The sequence below is a fragment of the Pinus tabuliformis genome, chromosome 4_1 (assembly GCF_031772625.1).
Source record: "Pinus tabuliformis cultivar Carrire ecotype Pingquan chromosome 4_1, CPIR1, whole genome shotgun sequence".
Taxonomy (NCBI): Eukaryota; Viridiplantae; Streptophyta; class Pinopsida; order Pinales; family Pinaceae; genus Pinus; species Pinus tabuliformis.
In genome coordinates, this window is record NC_142303.1 from 570,291,930 (window position 1) to 570,308,939 (window position 17,010).

Genomic DNA, 17,010 nt, shown 5'->3' on the forward strand with positions numbered 1-17,010 from the left:
TTTTTATAGGGTATCACATTAGATTAAAAAAAAATGATTTTTATATGTGACATGCCTTTTAATGGGTATGGAAATTCACTTTATCTCATGTTTAATGCTGTAATGGTGTTGTAGAGTTACTCTTTAAACAAGAAAACAAATTAGCGTGATGATGATGATGATGATAATAATAATAACAATAACAATAATTATTAGTATTATTTTGTGATCAATGTTATTATTGAATGTGTAAACATTATTTGGATTTGTTTGGACTATGTCATTAATAAGTGTGTTAATTTTTAATTATTTGTTAGAATGGTTTTACAAGAAATTTATTTTGTGCAAGGATAACATCTTAATCAATATAAAAGAGATATTTATTTTTTTATATTTTATAATTAGTTTTTCAAATTGGTCGTTAACTTTTAATTAATTTTTAATTTTCTAAATATCATCTATTAGTTTTTAAAACCATAAATATGATATTTATCATGATATTTTTTTTCTTTTCAGATGCGAGTGTTCTTGAATTCTACAACTTGTATGGAGATTTTTGTCACAAATTCTCCTCAATTTTAGTCACAACTTATGTTCTCGTATTTTAAAGCTTATAGAAATTCTCCTCAATTTTAGTCACAACTTATGTTCTGGGATTTTAAAGCTTATACAAATACTTTTGTCACCAAATTCTTTATAATTTTAAAATCACAAGTTATGACTTTAGAATTTACAACTTTAATTTAGAAATCACAACTTTAAAGTGTATAAATTATTGGTTATTAAAAAATTCATTTAAATAAAATTACAATATCATATCAAATATTAATAATTTGAACTCAAGATTTGCAATCATGTATTGTATTATCATTTAAGAATTGAATTATTATTAATTCAAATTTTAATGAAAAATTTAAGAATGATTGCATTTCCCATATATATAACGATAATAAATAAGGTTTAACATTAGACACTTTGCAAAGTTCTTAGAGGCTCAATCTTAATGAATTTGCTTGTTTACATAAGCATAAGAAACTAAATATTAAGAAAAATGCTGCATATTACACTTGTTAATTTAATTATAGTTTTACATTATTACAACATCTCTTTACTATTTTTTCTAATTATTTTAATATTTTTAATCTAATCATAATTTTATATTATCAGAATATCTAATCTCCTAAAAAAATCAAGATAAAAGATGTAATAGCCAAACTCCGAACGAAAACAATAAACCATCCCCACCGCACAACTTATACTCACTCAACAAGCTAAACAAACTAATTATAGTTTTACATTATTACAAATAAATAATTCTATGAGTCGAGATTTCGTGTAAAATTCAAACGCACGTCGCAACCCTTTGGGTGAGTAATCCCACAAACAAAAATGTGTTAAAGTGTATAATAAAAAACCGAAGCTACACGAATCACATGTTGGGGTATGGTTCTGGTTAGGTGAATGTTCACGTTTGTGTATGGTTCCTGTTTCGTGAATGTTTTCAAAAATGTCGAGATTATTTCGATGCCACGTTATATTGGGTGATTGAGTTATTTTATTGTCCAAAGGTAATTTATTAATAAAATTCACATTGTTTTATTATCGCAAGGAAATTTATTAATAAAATTCACATTAAATATTATTTTTTTGTTTAGAGAGAAAATCAAGATGTATATTATATTCAGGAAATATAATGAGTTGATAATGAGTTGATACAATTGAAAAGCCAGATTCAAGCCTGCAGTTCCCAAAGATAAAAGATGGGCTGTTCAAAGCCGCAAAAAAGGAAAAGCTGTTTCAGAAAAGTTCCGGACGACCATAACCAAAAATCCAAAATATGTTCAAGAATGTTCACCATAGCTGTCCAAAAAAAAGGAGAGATAAAGTAGAAATGCATCCATGAGAAGAAGACCATATAGGTCGAATACAAAACCAAAGAGAAGAAAAAGATATTAATCCGAAGCAGCCAGAGCAGATATGTGCATTAACACCGAATCGATAGGAGCCTTTGACTCCTGGAAGATGCGGGAATTTCTCCACTTCCAAAGAAACCAGCAGGTGAGGATGAAGAGCGATCTCCAAGCTGGACATTGATCGTTCCACCACCTGTATGCATCCTGTACAGAGGAGAAGACTTGATGAGGAAAACCATAATTTAAAGAGAGTTCATACCAGATATGAGCCGATGCCGGACATTGAAAAAAGATATGGAAATTTGATTCTGGCGCATTACAGCACATAACACATCGACCAGGACCCGTCCAGCCTTTTCTTTGCAGGACCTCCCATGTGAGGTTCTTATTGGAGAAAACCAACCAGGAAAAAAGAACAGTCTTGAGCGGGCATGAAGCTTTCCATAGCTTTGTAGGAAAGATGGGCATAGGAGGCGGCGGAGAAGATGACGAAGCGGCTGTGTACAGGTCTTTAACAGAGACAGGCCGAGAGGAGTGCGCCTTCGCCCATACCAATACATCGCTATTCCCTGACTGTTTTATACCTTTGTCCTCAAAACTCTTGACCGCGAATTCCCATAGATGACACAGAGAGGGAGGCAGGTTGAGATCCGCTGCATTCTTCCAGGTGGGCGTCGATGATGTCCATGACTGAATCAGTTTGTTCCAAGTGAATAGGCCCCGAGAGTGAAGGAAAGAAACAAAATCAGGTGAGAGAGAATCTTCCAACCCATGGACGGTGGGGTCCAGACCGATAAGAATGCTGGAGCCAGAATTGATACGCCATCTTAGGAACTCGAAGAAAAGCCCCTGTATCTTTCTGAAGCCAAGCCATATTGCGGATCCCCTTGATGAGCCCAGTGACTTTCTCCTGTACCAATAAACGACAGGCCTACCTTTCAAATATTTTTGATTTATGATAGAACTCCATTTGCCCACACCGAAAATACCTCTTTTAAGAGAATTACAGAGAAGTGCCGTGCCAAAAGTTCTCATGTGTAACAGTCCCCATCCGCCAGACCTCTTTGGTCTTGCTATATAGTCCATCTTTACCAGGTGAATCTTTGAGAGATGAGATCTGCCGCTCCATAAAAAATTTGCAGATATAGAAACCATTTTGTTGATAATGGAGGAAGGTAGATAATAAAGATGTGCCCAGAACACCGCAAGTTGAGACAAGACGGACTGAACTAAGATAAATTTGCCACCTAAAGAAAGAAATCGCATCTCCCACCTTGAAACTTTTTTATAAAATCGGTCGATCAACCATGCCCAATCCTGTTTGCGATTCCCCTTCGGCTTGAGGTAAAAACCCAAATACTTAAAGCCGTCTTTGAGTGGAGCCAGATTAATACCAAATAGAACCGCTATCCATTGAACTAGATCCTCATTTGTGTCGTTATGATATAGCATTGATTTTGCTCTGTTAATGGTAAGACCTGTTGCCGATTGAAACTTCTGAAAGATTTCATTGAGGCACAACCAGCTTGATTTGCAAAGCATAGCGAATATAAGGATATCATCGACAAACAAGTTATGAGACAGAAAAATATTCTTGCATATCTTGACAGGAGCGCAGCGTTTGTCATGAACGGCTTTGTTTATCTGAGTGCTGAGGGCGTTCATGACCAAAATAAAGAGAATTGGAGAGAGCGGGCAGCCCTGACGAAGCCCTCTCTCCGCCTGAAAGAAAGAGGTTGGGGATCCATTAATGATGACAGAATAATTGACATTCTCAACACATGCCATCACCCAGTTGATTCCCTGAGTTCTCAAACCAATTTTTGCGAGGAGGATGCGAAGGAACCCCCAATCTACACAGTCAAAAGCTTTTTCCAAATCTATCTTTAGAATAGCAGCGTCTGTGTTTTTCATTAAGACTGAGAACAAGCATTCCTGAGTGGATGCGACTGCATCGAGGATATTCCTATCCTTTAAAAACGCATGCTGATCTCTGGTTATGAAAGAGTTGAGGACCATTTTCATTCTTTCTGCGATAATTTTAGATATAATTTTGAAGAGAATGTTGCACAGGGCAATGGGCCTGAAATCCGTAAAAGATTCAGGCAAATCCTTTTTAGGAATGAGCGCTATAAAAGTGGCTGTAAGAGCACTATTGATATTCCCCGACATTCGAGAAGCATCTACCATCCCTAGCAGTTCATCTTTGAATAAATCATAGAAGTGAGAAAAAAATTCAATGGGCCAGCCATCCGGCCCAGGACTTTTGTCCTTTTTGAATTTCTTGATGGCATCATGAAGTTCTATTTCCGTGATGGGTTTAAAGAAATCTGTGTTAGCAGCATCATCAAACATAACAGGGACATGTTCAATCATCCAGAAGACATCATCAATCTCAGAAGCCCACCTTTTGTATTGCTCATGAAAAAATCTAGTGGCCGCCGACGAGATATCCTGTTTAGTATGAAAGAAGCCCCCATTTCCGTCCTGAATCTTCCAGATTGAATTTTTATGTCTTCTTGCATTTGCAAATGAATGGAAAAACTTTGTGTTCCGGTCGCCCTCCTTAAGCCAGAGCGCCCTACTTTTAAGTCTCCATGATAATTCTTCCTTTTCCAGCAGCGCTTGTTTCTTTCTCTCCAGGGAGCTAAGATAATTTTTTGTGCAAAAGACATGCTGTCAAAATTGGCTGTAGCAGACAAGAAACTTAATTCCTTTTTTATATCATGGAGCCTCTGTTTATCCAGCTTCCTTTTTTTTATTATCCAGTCCTTTGCCACCACCCTCAAAGACTGAATTTTTTCGCGGAAGGTCATAAAGGGAGCAGACTCCGATTGCTTTAATTCATTCCATTTTTTCGATATGAGTTCATTGAAAGATTGGTCAGATAGATAGATTCTGTTAAATTTGAAAGAGTATCCAAGTCTAGATTCCGCTTGCCTCCAGCAAAGATGGATGGGACGATGATCAGAAGTGCGTTCATTTCCTGTGCTAGCGACTGGCATTCCCCATTCCTCTATCACACTGGCATTAATGATAAACCGGTCGAGTCTTTTTGCGATATATGCCCTGCCAAATCTGCTATTGTCCCATGTTGGAATCATCTTTTGAGGGATTACATCAACCAGATTTCTATTTAGAAATGCCAGTCGAATTCTGTCAGCGATGGAATCATGTTTCCTGCAAATACCCCAACATTCATTAGAATTTAGAGTGACATTTAAATCCCCGGCAATCAATAACGATTCAATGTCCAGGATTTTTGATGCAAACAATAAATCCCAGAAGGCAGATTTGTTCCTGTATGGCGCATAGATGTTCAGAATGTGCAAAATCTTTGGCCGACCTCTGACCGACGCTGATATAAGGATGCCTGCGCAGCATTTATAGGCTTTTGCTCTGACCCATGACGGATCCCATAAAACTGCCAGACCCCCGGACAAACCATCAGCGTCCAATGCAACCATATGCCAGGATGGGAGCATTCTTCTGAAGAATGCAATTGTGGCCTTACTAGAATGCATTGTTTCCTGTATAAAGATGATATGAGACTGCGCTGTTACAAAAATCTCTTTTAGCGCCAGAAATTTTGGGGAGGCGCCCAACCCCCTGATATTCATAGAAGTCAAGAAGGTCATGTCGAAGGCTGGCCAGCCGAACATGCTCTAAGAGGCTGGGGCTCAGAAGAGTCAACGATTGGAACTTCGACCAAAGAGAGGTTCGTGATGCCATAGTCAGACACGATTGTTCTGCCTCTAAAATGCCGCGATCCTCCCCTCTGTTTTTTCCGGACAGTGATGTTCTTGGCAGAATTGGGGCTAATGGATGGGAAAGAGGGTTTATGAATGGTCAATGGTTCAAGGACAGGGGGGTTTCTCTGGAGAAGATTTTCAATATCACTATCAGATTTATTCACCGGGGATTCTGTCGGTGAGTTGAACGGAGTAGGGGATGGCATAGGTTCCTTGCCTCTAGAAAGACCTGCAGGGGGGGTAACTGATGAAGGAGGTGAAGAGCTTAGCAGAATAGGATGACTTCCCACCACAAAATCGGCTTTTTTCATGGGAGATGGAGAGGGCACCGGATGTCATCTATCGGCTGAGGAACGACAGGACAATTCAAGACCGGTGAGAGAGGCTCATCCGGTTGATCATTAGAGAAAAACTGGGAGTGATGAGTATCCTTAACCTGCGAATGTGCTTGTTTATGCATAAAACCAGAGTCTTCCGACAAAGAATCCACAGCAGAGGTTCGTCCCCTATGTAGAGGGCGGCGATTTGTTTTCCGGTTGAAGCGCATCCTGCAGTTATTAATAAGATGGCCTGTTCGATGACAGAGAGAGCATCGAAAAGGGATGCCCCAGAAATCAAGTCTTTGACAGATCGAGGACCCTTCCCATGATATCTCAATGTGTTCCGGGTAACCACCTTTGTAAGGTTTTTCAATCAATATCCATGCTATCCTTTTGTCTTTCTCCCCTTTGACCCATGGATCAACATAAATGGATTTACCAATGGAATTGCCAATATCCATAAGGGTTTCGACGGACCATAGTTCCAGCGGAAGATTGGGTAACTTGACCCAAATCATACAGTTCGATGGAGTGTTTTTTAGTGGGTCGAAACCCATATACCATCGAGATAAAGATAAAAAGCTCCTGCCAAAAACCCATGGTTTATTGAGAATCAATTCAAGGTTAGATGGTTTCATGAAATGGAAAGAAAACCATTCTTTCATCAGACGGGAGATGACTGGAGTGTATCCAATCAGAGGGATCCACTTTGATGATAGCCAGGTTCTCATTTCATCCTCTGTCATCTCTGGGAAATGCCACTTCCCGATGAGAGCTAGCTTTTGAAGGCTGTCTATACGTTCAGATAGAGTCGCACCTGAGACAGTGATCGCCTTAGGTGGAGGAGTGGTTTTGACTGGGTTCCAAGATTTCTTTGGGCGGTGTCTGTTACCATGATCGATAGTATGATTGGGAGAAAGAGACTCTTTTTTGTCCGATGCCAGAGTCGATTCAGCATGAAGGGGATAAGGCTGACATGTAGGATGAATCATTTCTTCCATGGACGCAAGCTAGCTCGGATCAAGGGAGGCGGATTCACGTGCCTGTTCCGCCTCAATGGCAGCCGTGAAAAGAGCCAACGTGGCCGGGGAATCACAGTCGGCCGACATAAGGAATGCTCAGATGATACTGACTAAGGGAATCTATACGGATGATGATAAGATGGACAATTAAGGAATTCTGCAATGTAAGCCTGGATGATAAGATGCCCAATGAGGAAAACTGATAGAGGAAAGTACATCCAGAGGGATCTCAATGGATTTTGTCAGGAGAGCTAGATATGGACTTTATGAGTATCGGGAGAAAAGTACCATAGACTCAATAAAGAAACAATTCTAGGGCCGGGTAGAATTAAGAAGGATGGCAGAAGAACCACCGCCAAGATGTCAAATTATCCTGGGATCGAGAGTCTTCTGAGCAGAAAAGATATGAAGACTGTCATTTAGCATCTACTAGAATTTATGAACATGTACAGTCGCCGGAGAAGCTAATTTGAAAATAGAATCCTATAGGAATCCGGCAGAAAATCCGGCAAGACTACCCTCCCGTAGCAGTGCGCCTAACAGGGTTCGAAACATGCAGAGCCTTGATACCTATTCAGTAGTCTCGTTTTGACAGTAGATGCAGCAGCAATAAACGTGGATGATGCACCACCACCTCCCTAATCGAAATCTTATATCTCAACAAGGACTGTAGATAAAAATGGACTCCTTTATCCTATTAATAATAGCTTTTAGCATCTTTCAGGAGAATACAATCAGAAACACAATTAGCAGAGAAATAGTCAGGAGTTATTAACTAGCTCTCTGTATATTCATGCCATAAAAATAGATAAAACCATACAAAATCCCGAGCTAGGGGAGAAATACTAACCCGGAAGAGAGAACCGGAAGCACGTCGAGGAGCCGCGGAGCCATGATAGAAAATGCATAGAAAGAAGATTTAAAAACCATCATATAAACAGCAGATAACAGAAGGGAGAGCAGAAAAGAAAACCCGAGATTGGCTCTCCCCCTTCTGGCCGGAGAGGCCCGGAAGGAAAAAACGCTAATCGTTCCTCTGAGACCTATTTAAAGAGCTAGCAGATAGATGGAAGAGAGGTGAGGACTAAACATATGGCTCTCTGCATGTCGGAACATCTATGAGCGTGTCCAGCATAGATAGAAGGTGGCCATGCATTTTCCAGAGTAGGTAACCCGGGTCTCCTGTAGGGTCAAAGCATGACAGAAGCTGATAGGTGAGCTAGCAGAGGATGTCGATCTCTGGTTGGTTGTGCGCATGGCGTGCTCATCCCGACGCGCTCCGGCTCCCGCTCTTAGCTTAACCAAACATTAAATATTATTTATTAGTATGTCATTTGGTTTTTTTCAGAATGAAAAAGCATTAATAAAATTCACATTGTTTTATTCTCCAAAGGAAATTTATTAATAAAATTCACATTAAATATTATTTATTATTCATGTCATTTGTTATGGAATATTGTATTTTGTTGTCAAATTTATATTAATTTAGGGTTGACAAAAAAAATTGTAAATTTTGCATAAGTTTGTTTTTCATATTGAAATTAAAAAATTTTGACATTATTTTAATTTAATTTTCTGTAATTTGATTGGCCATCAGATTCAATATGTTATTGCTAAATTCTTAAATTAATGAGCTAGGTACAAAGGTCTCATCATAAATTTGTATTCCTGTAGAATAATAAGTAGAAAAGTAAAAGTGGATTGTAAAACATAGCACTCACTATAAAAAAAAATGTGACAAATCACATTTAATAATATTTTTCCTAGTGAAAAAAGCCACCTGCAATTATAATGATATCAGGGAATGCCCCTTCTTTCTAGCTAACATGAAGATCCCCGTCTTGAATCAAAATCATATTAAGATAAATAACAACTTAGACTTATTGTCTTTTTTTCAATTGAAACTTTTGACATTGGAGACGTGGTTAGCGCGAGAAAATTATAATGTGTTAAGTATGGGTTATTTTGGGAAATTAGGCTCCACATGCATGAATTAAATGGCATTTTCAGATAATTTCATTAAAAACGAAATCAACGTCATGCAAAGAACATCCTAGCAAATCAATGCTTTATATTTCATTATTTTCTATTATATTATTTTAGAAATTAATCTAAAACTATTTTTTTTCCAATATATTTCACACTTAACACATGGAATTAATGTTAAAATCAATTGAAGACATCATCATTACTTTAATGTGTGAACAATTTCGTCTTTTATCATTAAAAATATATTACTAAATCACTATTGTTTTGTATCAATTATAATTTTGTGTAAATATAAATACTAATATAAAAATGTTTTTTATTATTATTTGCACACTCAAATAAGAAATGATGTCTTATTTTAATTTTTTTATCTGTTTTAATTACATTTCTCACTCCAAAACAAGATAACTCATCCAAATTTTCAATACTTTCAATTTCATAATTACAAATTTCCAATAAATAATCACATTTCCTAAAATTTATATTTCAAATTTATAATTACTAGTTAACCATTTCATAATATATAACCTATATATCTTACACTTTTTTCTTGGTTAACTTTTCATTTAAAAATTATCAAATATATTATCATATCTAATCATCATAATTTGAGATAAATATAAATTTTCAACTCTTTAGTTCACACTTATTCTAAAGTTAATAAATAGTGAGCCAATAGGTATATAATACAAATTAATAATAAAAATGATATATTTCAAATTAACATATATTTTAATTTAGTTATATTTAAACTAAACGGTAAAGACTAGCTACTATTTATTCTATATTAATATAAATAATGCTATATATAATTAATTAATAAACCATAAATATTAATAAAATATTTTATTAAATTTATTAACAAATAAATTATTACTTATATTATTTAGGATATTATACAATAAATTGTATAGGAGTGGTAGGTGTGAGGGGTCATTTTGTACTCAAACATACTTGTGGAATCTAGGCAAAGTTACAAAGAACCATACAGAAGCTTATGTAATGCTCAGAGGCATCAAATTCGCAAAGGTCTTAAATTTACAATAGTTAATTATTTGACGTGACTCCTCCTTAATCATCAGAAATCTCCATTTTCAACCACTTCTAAGAGATGATAAGGTAAACAATAATTTGAAAGACGCTATAAGAAACTTGAATATTTTCACGAAATCAATTTGTTTCACATTTTATGTTATAATAATTTTTTATGACCTTGGTCTAAAGTTAAAAGTAATCGTTTGTCAAGATAGCTATTGGAGACTCTGCTCAAACTATTTAACATGTTAAGCTAAATTTGTTTCTTCAATTTATCGTGATGCTAAACCATACCTGTTGATTCGAAACACGTGAACAGATATTTTCTGCGTGTGATTTACGCTGAAATATTTCTTATAATTTTATTTTTTTTTAAATGGAAATTGGGCCATTTAAAATCCCAATGAAACAATGGTTCTCGCCGGAAAAGGTTCGAAGGTGTCTATCCCATGACTGTGATTCCAATAATTCACAACTTAAATCTAATGACGGTGATTATCCTGGGAACATTCATGTGGCATTATTGCAATTTAATGAATTTAGTGTAACAGCCATTTCTTTGTAGTTCGCACTCATTTTAATAGCATTACTCAGTTTTTAACACAAACAAGTTATACTAATTAGCAAGGGGTTATTTAATATATTTAAGGGATAATTAGCAAGGGGTTATTTAATATATTTAAGTCATTTAATATATTTAAGGGATAATTTTTATGTTGCATGAATTTTTGGAAAGTGGAAATGTTGGGAATTTGGGTATGAGTGTTATGAACAGCTAGAGGTTTCTCCAAAATTTACAGGGACCGGCTAATCACAAGCTATAATATTATATAATAAAAAAATTAAAAATATTTTTTTAATTATATAATTTATTACAATAATCAAAACTAATATTGAATCAAAATATTCAAATATTAAAATCAATTTATATATATATATATATATATATATATAATAAATACATAATTTACATATGTTTTTCTACTTATTCTTAAGAGAAAAAGTAAAGCAACTCTAATGTTTAACCATTGACCGCCACATACAATATGCACACACATTCTTCTCCCATATATATACATAAACAACAAAATTAATACTCATCACCATGACATCCCAGATATCGCCCTTACATCAAGGTGCCACACCCTTCCTTAACCCATCAAGAGATTGCTCAAGTTTCTTAATTAAGGATATCCACATTAAGGATGGCTTTGGCCTTTCTTCCTGTGGAGGTTTCAACTTAGGCTCATGTTTTGTGGGTAGTTCAGCATATTTCTCTATAGACTTTGTATTCCCCAACCCCGATGGGTAGTTCAGTGTATTTCTCTACCGACTTTGTATTCCCCAACCCCGGGGAACCTTGCAACTCCCAAAAAAAATAGTCTTCAAAGCTCCCAAAACTTTCCCAAGCTTCCATTGTGGAAAAGGAATGTTCCCATACAGTTCCAAAGCTCCCGTGGGAACCATTGAAATGGGTTTCCCAACTCTCGGGAACGGTCCCTATGTAACAAAGGATAATTTCAACTCAATGTTACTCACCATGCTTTACTTTATTGGAAGTAATGCTTCTATGACTTCCACATTATAGTGAGATGTAATTGTGTGAGTTTCTAAGTTAAAAATTGTACCATCTATTTTTAGTAATCTAGATCCACCATTCTCGATCTAGAAGTATCACATATTTCTATATATAATGTTTAAGAGATCAATAAAAATAAAGTGTATTTTGTGTAATTGCTCTCCCTCATTTTTCTAACATGATATCGAGCCTGTTTTACCCTGACTCCTTCACGAAAGGGCCAGAAAGATGCGAGAATTGTAAAAATAATTTAGATTAGAGTAGTTTAGATGTATGTTTGTTTTTATTTCGTTCCTGTGAAGATTTCTTTGTGTAGATTTGTTCATGTCTGCTGATCTAAGTTGAACGTGTGGAACAATGTTGATTCAGTGGGTAAACATAGAGAAAGCAGCCAAATCAGGCATCCTCTGCTCATCGATAAAACCTTCATCATTTTTGGCGAGCGAGAGAGGGCTAAAAAAAGATCATCACCTTGACGCAGAAATTGGGGTCACCGTGACCGTCAAGCACGATCGAAACCAGGTCATCCACAATGCTAGCATGGAGGAAAGTTTGAGCCGTCTGGAAAGTCAAATGAAAGACCAACCTCATCGAACCATGAATTATACAACAGATCCGTCACTGGTCATAACGTCAAGGGGTCAAATTACATGGATCAAATCGGCCAAAGGAAAGCTTCCCTGCGTCGTCTGTCAAATCAGACGTTGTGTATTTATCACTGTTTTTGTTTCAGAATAGATCTGTTTGGTGATGCTAAGTACATTGAGGTTGCTTAGAATGAAAACTGTCACGCCTCTACACTTGCGGTAGTCTTCCAACTGCTTATAGCAAGGTGCGGCACCACCGAACACTTTCTTTTCACCAATACTTATGTTCGTGGACTACACCTACTTTCACTTTAACATTACTTAGCTTGTGTTTCGCAACCAAGTAAACATTCATTTATCTTTATACCAATGAAGCCCATACTCATTCATTATCCTTAGCAATTATAACAAGAACAAAAACAATTGCAACAGTATAAAGGGGAGGGGCAACTCCCCGTAATGTGAGTCTGCCCGAATCAATATATTATATAATCATCATTTTTACAATGTACAGACTAAGTCCTTGGGAAACCCCAAATTTACACTTAGCCAAATTTTCACAACTTCGGCAAACTCGGTTGCCCAGCTCGTCGGCACCTCCGCACGGTCGCCGCACGACTCACCAACCCGTCGTTCACCTCGTCGCATGTCTTCGCCGGTTCGCTCTTCGTTTGGTCGCAAACGCCCAAACCGTGTATCCCTGCCCACACGCAGTCCCGCTTGCCAACTCTTGACAAATGCCCAAATCGTGTGCACAACACGTAGTACCGCCTGCCCAACTCAACGACCTCCGTTTCACCTTCGTGCGCACTTGCACGGTGGGCGGGCACTCACCCAAGTCGCCAAGACACCCACGCTAAGTCGCCGCACAAACGCCTCCGCACAATGCACCCGGGCACGCCTTGCCCAACGCATCCACCTCTCACCAAGAGCACTCTCACCAATTGCGATTCACCAAGAGGAGCGCATGAGGTATGCGCTCATCCTCCTCTTAAATCTACGCACTAGAGATCTTCTTCCAAGAGCGTAGAGAAGTGCGAAGCTTGTTGTTTAAAATGACTCAACGCATGTCATATTTATATGCGTTCCATCCTTGGTTTACATGTCTGTGGCAGCCCCTTGGCCGACCCCCAAAATACTCATAATGTGCACATAAACCACTTCTTCTACCATCGGCCATGCCTCAACGCAGCCTCCTCCAAGTCGTAGTATAAAGGCCTCATTTCTTCCACGCACATTTCAAAGTGTCGTAATTCTGCTCACGGTATCGTCACATCGAACTCGTCAAAACGTCACATTTCTGCCCGCACACTGTCGCACGCCCGTTCAGCACGCGCCTGTCGTGCGCCCGCGCGCCCACCCGCGCCCTTGTGCACGGCGACTTCGCCCGGCGCCCGTCGCACAATCGCCCGGAGGCCTTACATCCTCCTCCACCTGAAATCGTTGTCGTCCTCGACAACATACCATCTCGGTAGCCATCCACCAAGATCATCAATATCCATGATGTCGACTCCTCCACATACTGCAAACATCACTGCAACATATGTAGAACCACCGTCTCCACCATGTCTCGCCTCGGCAACCATCTGTCACCAAGATCACCATACCAAGGTATACACCTTATCAGTATGTCATCCATCAAAGATCATGTCAATCCATGATCATTGATCACCCTGTCACAATCTCCACGGCAACATCTCGTGTCGACCTCATCATGTGTCATCATGTGAACTGCTGCCATGGTACTCCAACATAATGCTAGCACATCTCTGTACACTACTAGTCCCCATGTCTGAACTAGTCGGATGGCCAGTCCAACCGTCACGCTCAAACCATGAGAGTGAACATCCTCATACCACCATCAGTTGTTTCTCAAAACATCCTGCCACATCCTCAACTCGATCAAGAATCCATCTCCATATAAGTGTGAGCCATGCTCAGGTCCATGAAGTAGTCCTCATCCCATCTGCAACATGCTGCCCAAAGTAGTTGAGTCTCGGCTCAACCCATGCCCAAGTGTTGCCACCAAGGCATCATCATCGTCGTAACTCCATCACTCCAAAGTGTCTCATATCAATCATCCACATCAAGTCACTCTTCCAATCCATGCCCATACATGTACTTTGGAAGTATGCATCCCATACTGCATCAAAGTCTCTTGACCTCAGTTCCTCAATGCATCAAATCCTCTAAGTCCACCATATATGAAGTCCCTAAAAGTCACAACCTCATGTCATCATGAGCTCCATAATCTGCTCACAACTCCATCCAAGTCCATGGTCTTGTTGTACATAAGTGCACAACCTCTCCATCGGCTCATAAGTAAAACATCTCCATGTCATATCAGCAAATCCATCTGCACAACATCCCTACCTTGGCACTCCTCATTGGATGCCCATAAGTGACACCTCTACAAGTGCTCCTGCATAATGTCCCTGCATAAGACTGCCATGCTCCATGTCTCCAACCTGATGTCCATGACTATGTTGTCCATGTAGTCCAACCAAGTAGGCCCATCACAACAATCGGTCATCCTCATCCAAGTCTTCAATCTTCGGTCTAGTGAACTCGGTCACCCAACCATATCATCATGTCATGAGTCCCTCCATCATAGCTCCTCCACCAAAGTGTCCACCAAGACTATCTCTTGGTCTCGGCCATGAGAAGTCCACCCAAGCATCATCATCATACCTCAAGTGTGTGCCCTCCTCAATATGTCCATGAGTCATGCTGGGCACTTAGCCAATCTTCCATATGGCTAAAGCATGACCCATTCCTCCACAATGATCATCATGTTCCTCCCTTGTCAAGGGCCTTTGTACCTTCTACCATAAGGTCACAAACAACCCCAACAAGTCCTGCAACAATCAACAATCCTTGCTCTTCATCATCATCATCATGAGGCTCTTCCTCATTCATCCATGTCTGCAAACTGCACGATCCTGGTCCAACTTGATCAATCTCAAGTTCATCCTCCATCGTTGTCATGTCTGCAACATCTTCAAACATCACGGCTTCCTCTTCCTTGATAGCACAATCTGCAATTTCACCTTGCTCCATTGTCCATCCAAGTTGAATAAGTTCGTCTTCAACATTCTTTTCCAAGACTGCAAGCTCCTCTCGAATCTGGGGATTCTCCTCTTTCAACCTTTTCAACCTGTATAAGGTAAGCAAGAGCTTCCCTTCGCATTCTTCCAAACCTGCCATGCCTTGTCATTCAGCTTGGCCCAAGCCCTAAGCTTCACCCCTGCTAAACCTTTCACCAGCTTCACCAAGTTCCCTGCAACCATGAACCGGCCCTTGTTCCACTCGTATGTGAAACTAGCTTCCTTCACCTGCAAGTACCTGCTTCCACTGTCACTTCGTCACGAGAAACTCTGCTCAAGAGCTTCAAACCGAAACTCTGATAAGCTCTTCACCGAGCTCTGATACCAACTATCATCAACTTCCAAGTGTATGCACACTTTCTTCACCCGGCTTCCTGCAAGACTTCTCCAAGTCTTCAGCTCTGATACCAACTGTCACGCCCCTACACCTGCGGTAGTCTTCCAACCGCTTATAGCGAGGTGCGGCACCACCGAACAATTTCTTTTCACTAATACTTATGGTCGTGGACTACGCCTACTTTCACTTTAACATTACTTAGCTTGTGTTTCGCAACCAAGTAAATATTCATTTATCTTTATACCAATGAAGCCCATACTCATTCATTATCCATAGCAATTATAACAAGAAAAAAAACAATTGCAACAGTATAAAGGGGAGGGGCAACTCCCTGTAATGTGAGTCTGCCCGAATCAATATATTATATAATCATCATTTTTACAATCTACAGACTAAGTCCTTGGGAAACCCCAAATTTACACTTAGCCAAATTTTCACAACTTCGGCAAACTCGGTTGCCCAGCTCGTCAGCACCTCCGCACGGTCGCCGCACGACTCACCAACCTGTCGTTCACCTTGTCGCATGTCTTCGCCGGTTCGCTCTTCGTTTGGTCGCAAATGCCCAAACCGTGTATCCCTGCCCACACGTAGTCCCGCTTGCCAACTCTTGACAAACGCCCAAATCGTGTGCACAACAGGTAGTACCGCCTGCCCAACTCAACGACCTCCTGTTCCAACCTCCGTTTCACCTTCGTGCACACTTGCACGGTGGGCGGGCACTCACCCGAGTCGCCAAGACACCCACGCTAAGTCGCCGCACAAACGCCTCCGCACAATGCACCCGGGCACGCCTTGCCCAACGCATCCACCTCTCACCAAGAGCGCTCTCACCAAGTGCGACTCACCAAGAGGAGCACATGAGGTATGCGCTCATCCTCCTCTTAAATCTACGCACTAGAGATCTTCTTCCAAGAGCGTAGAGAAGTGTGAAGCTTGTTGTTTAAAATGACTCAACGCATGTCATATTTATATGCGTTCCATCCTTGGTTTACATGTGGGTGGGAGCCCCTTGGCCGACCCCCAAAATACTCATAATGCGCACATAAACCACTTCTTCTACCATCGGCCATGCCTCAACGCAGCCTCCTCCAAGTCGTAGTATAAAGGCCTCAGTTGTTCCACACACATTTCAAAGTGTCGTAATTCTGCTCACGGTATCGTTGCACCGAACTCGTACAAACGTCGCATTTATGCCCACACATCATCGCACGCCCGTTCAGCACGCACCCGTCGTGCACCCGCGCGCCCACCCGCACCCTCGTGCACAGTGACTTTGCCCAGCGCCCGTCGCACAATCGCCCGGAGGCCTTACACAAATGCTCTCATCACAACCGGTTGCTGCAACGTCGTCCACAAGTTCTCCACCGATCCTGTTTGCCTCTGCTCCGTC

At 39.8% G+C, this 17,010-nt stretch overlaps 1 protein-coding gene across 1 annotated transcript in view; it reads right to left on the reverse strand.

Annotated features, from left to right (window-relative positions):
- Positions 1-1,931: 1,931 nt before the first annotated feature.
- Positions 1,932-17,010, reverse strand: part of LOC149177180 (uncharacterized) — a 117,198-nt gene continuing 102,119 nt past the window's right edge. Inside the window, exons 2-3 of the mRNA XM_089421687.1 lie at positions 4,833-5,422; positions 1,932-4,539 (exon numbers count right to left, since the gene is read on the reverse strand). Coding sequence (XP_089277813.1) covers positions 1,932-4,539; positions 4,833-5,422 — 3,198 coding nt within the window. The remainder of the gene's footprint in view (positions 4,540-4,832; positions 5,423-17,010) is intronic.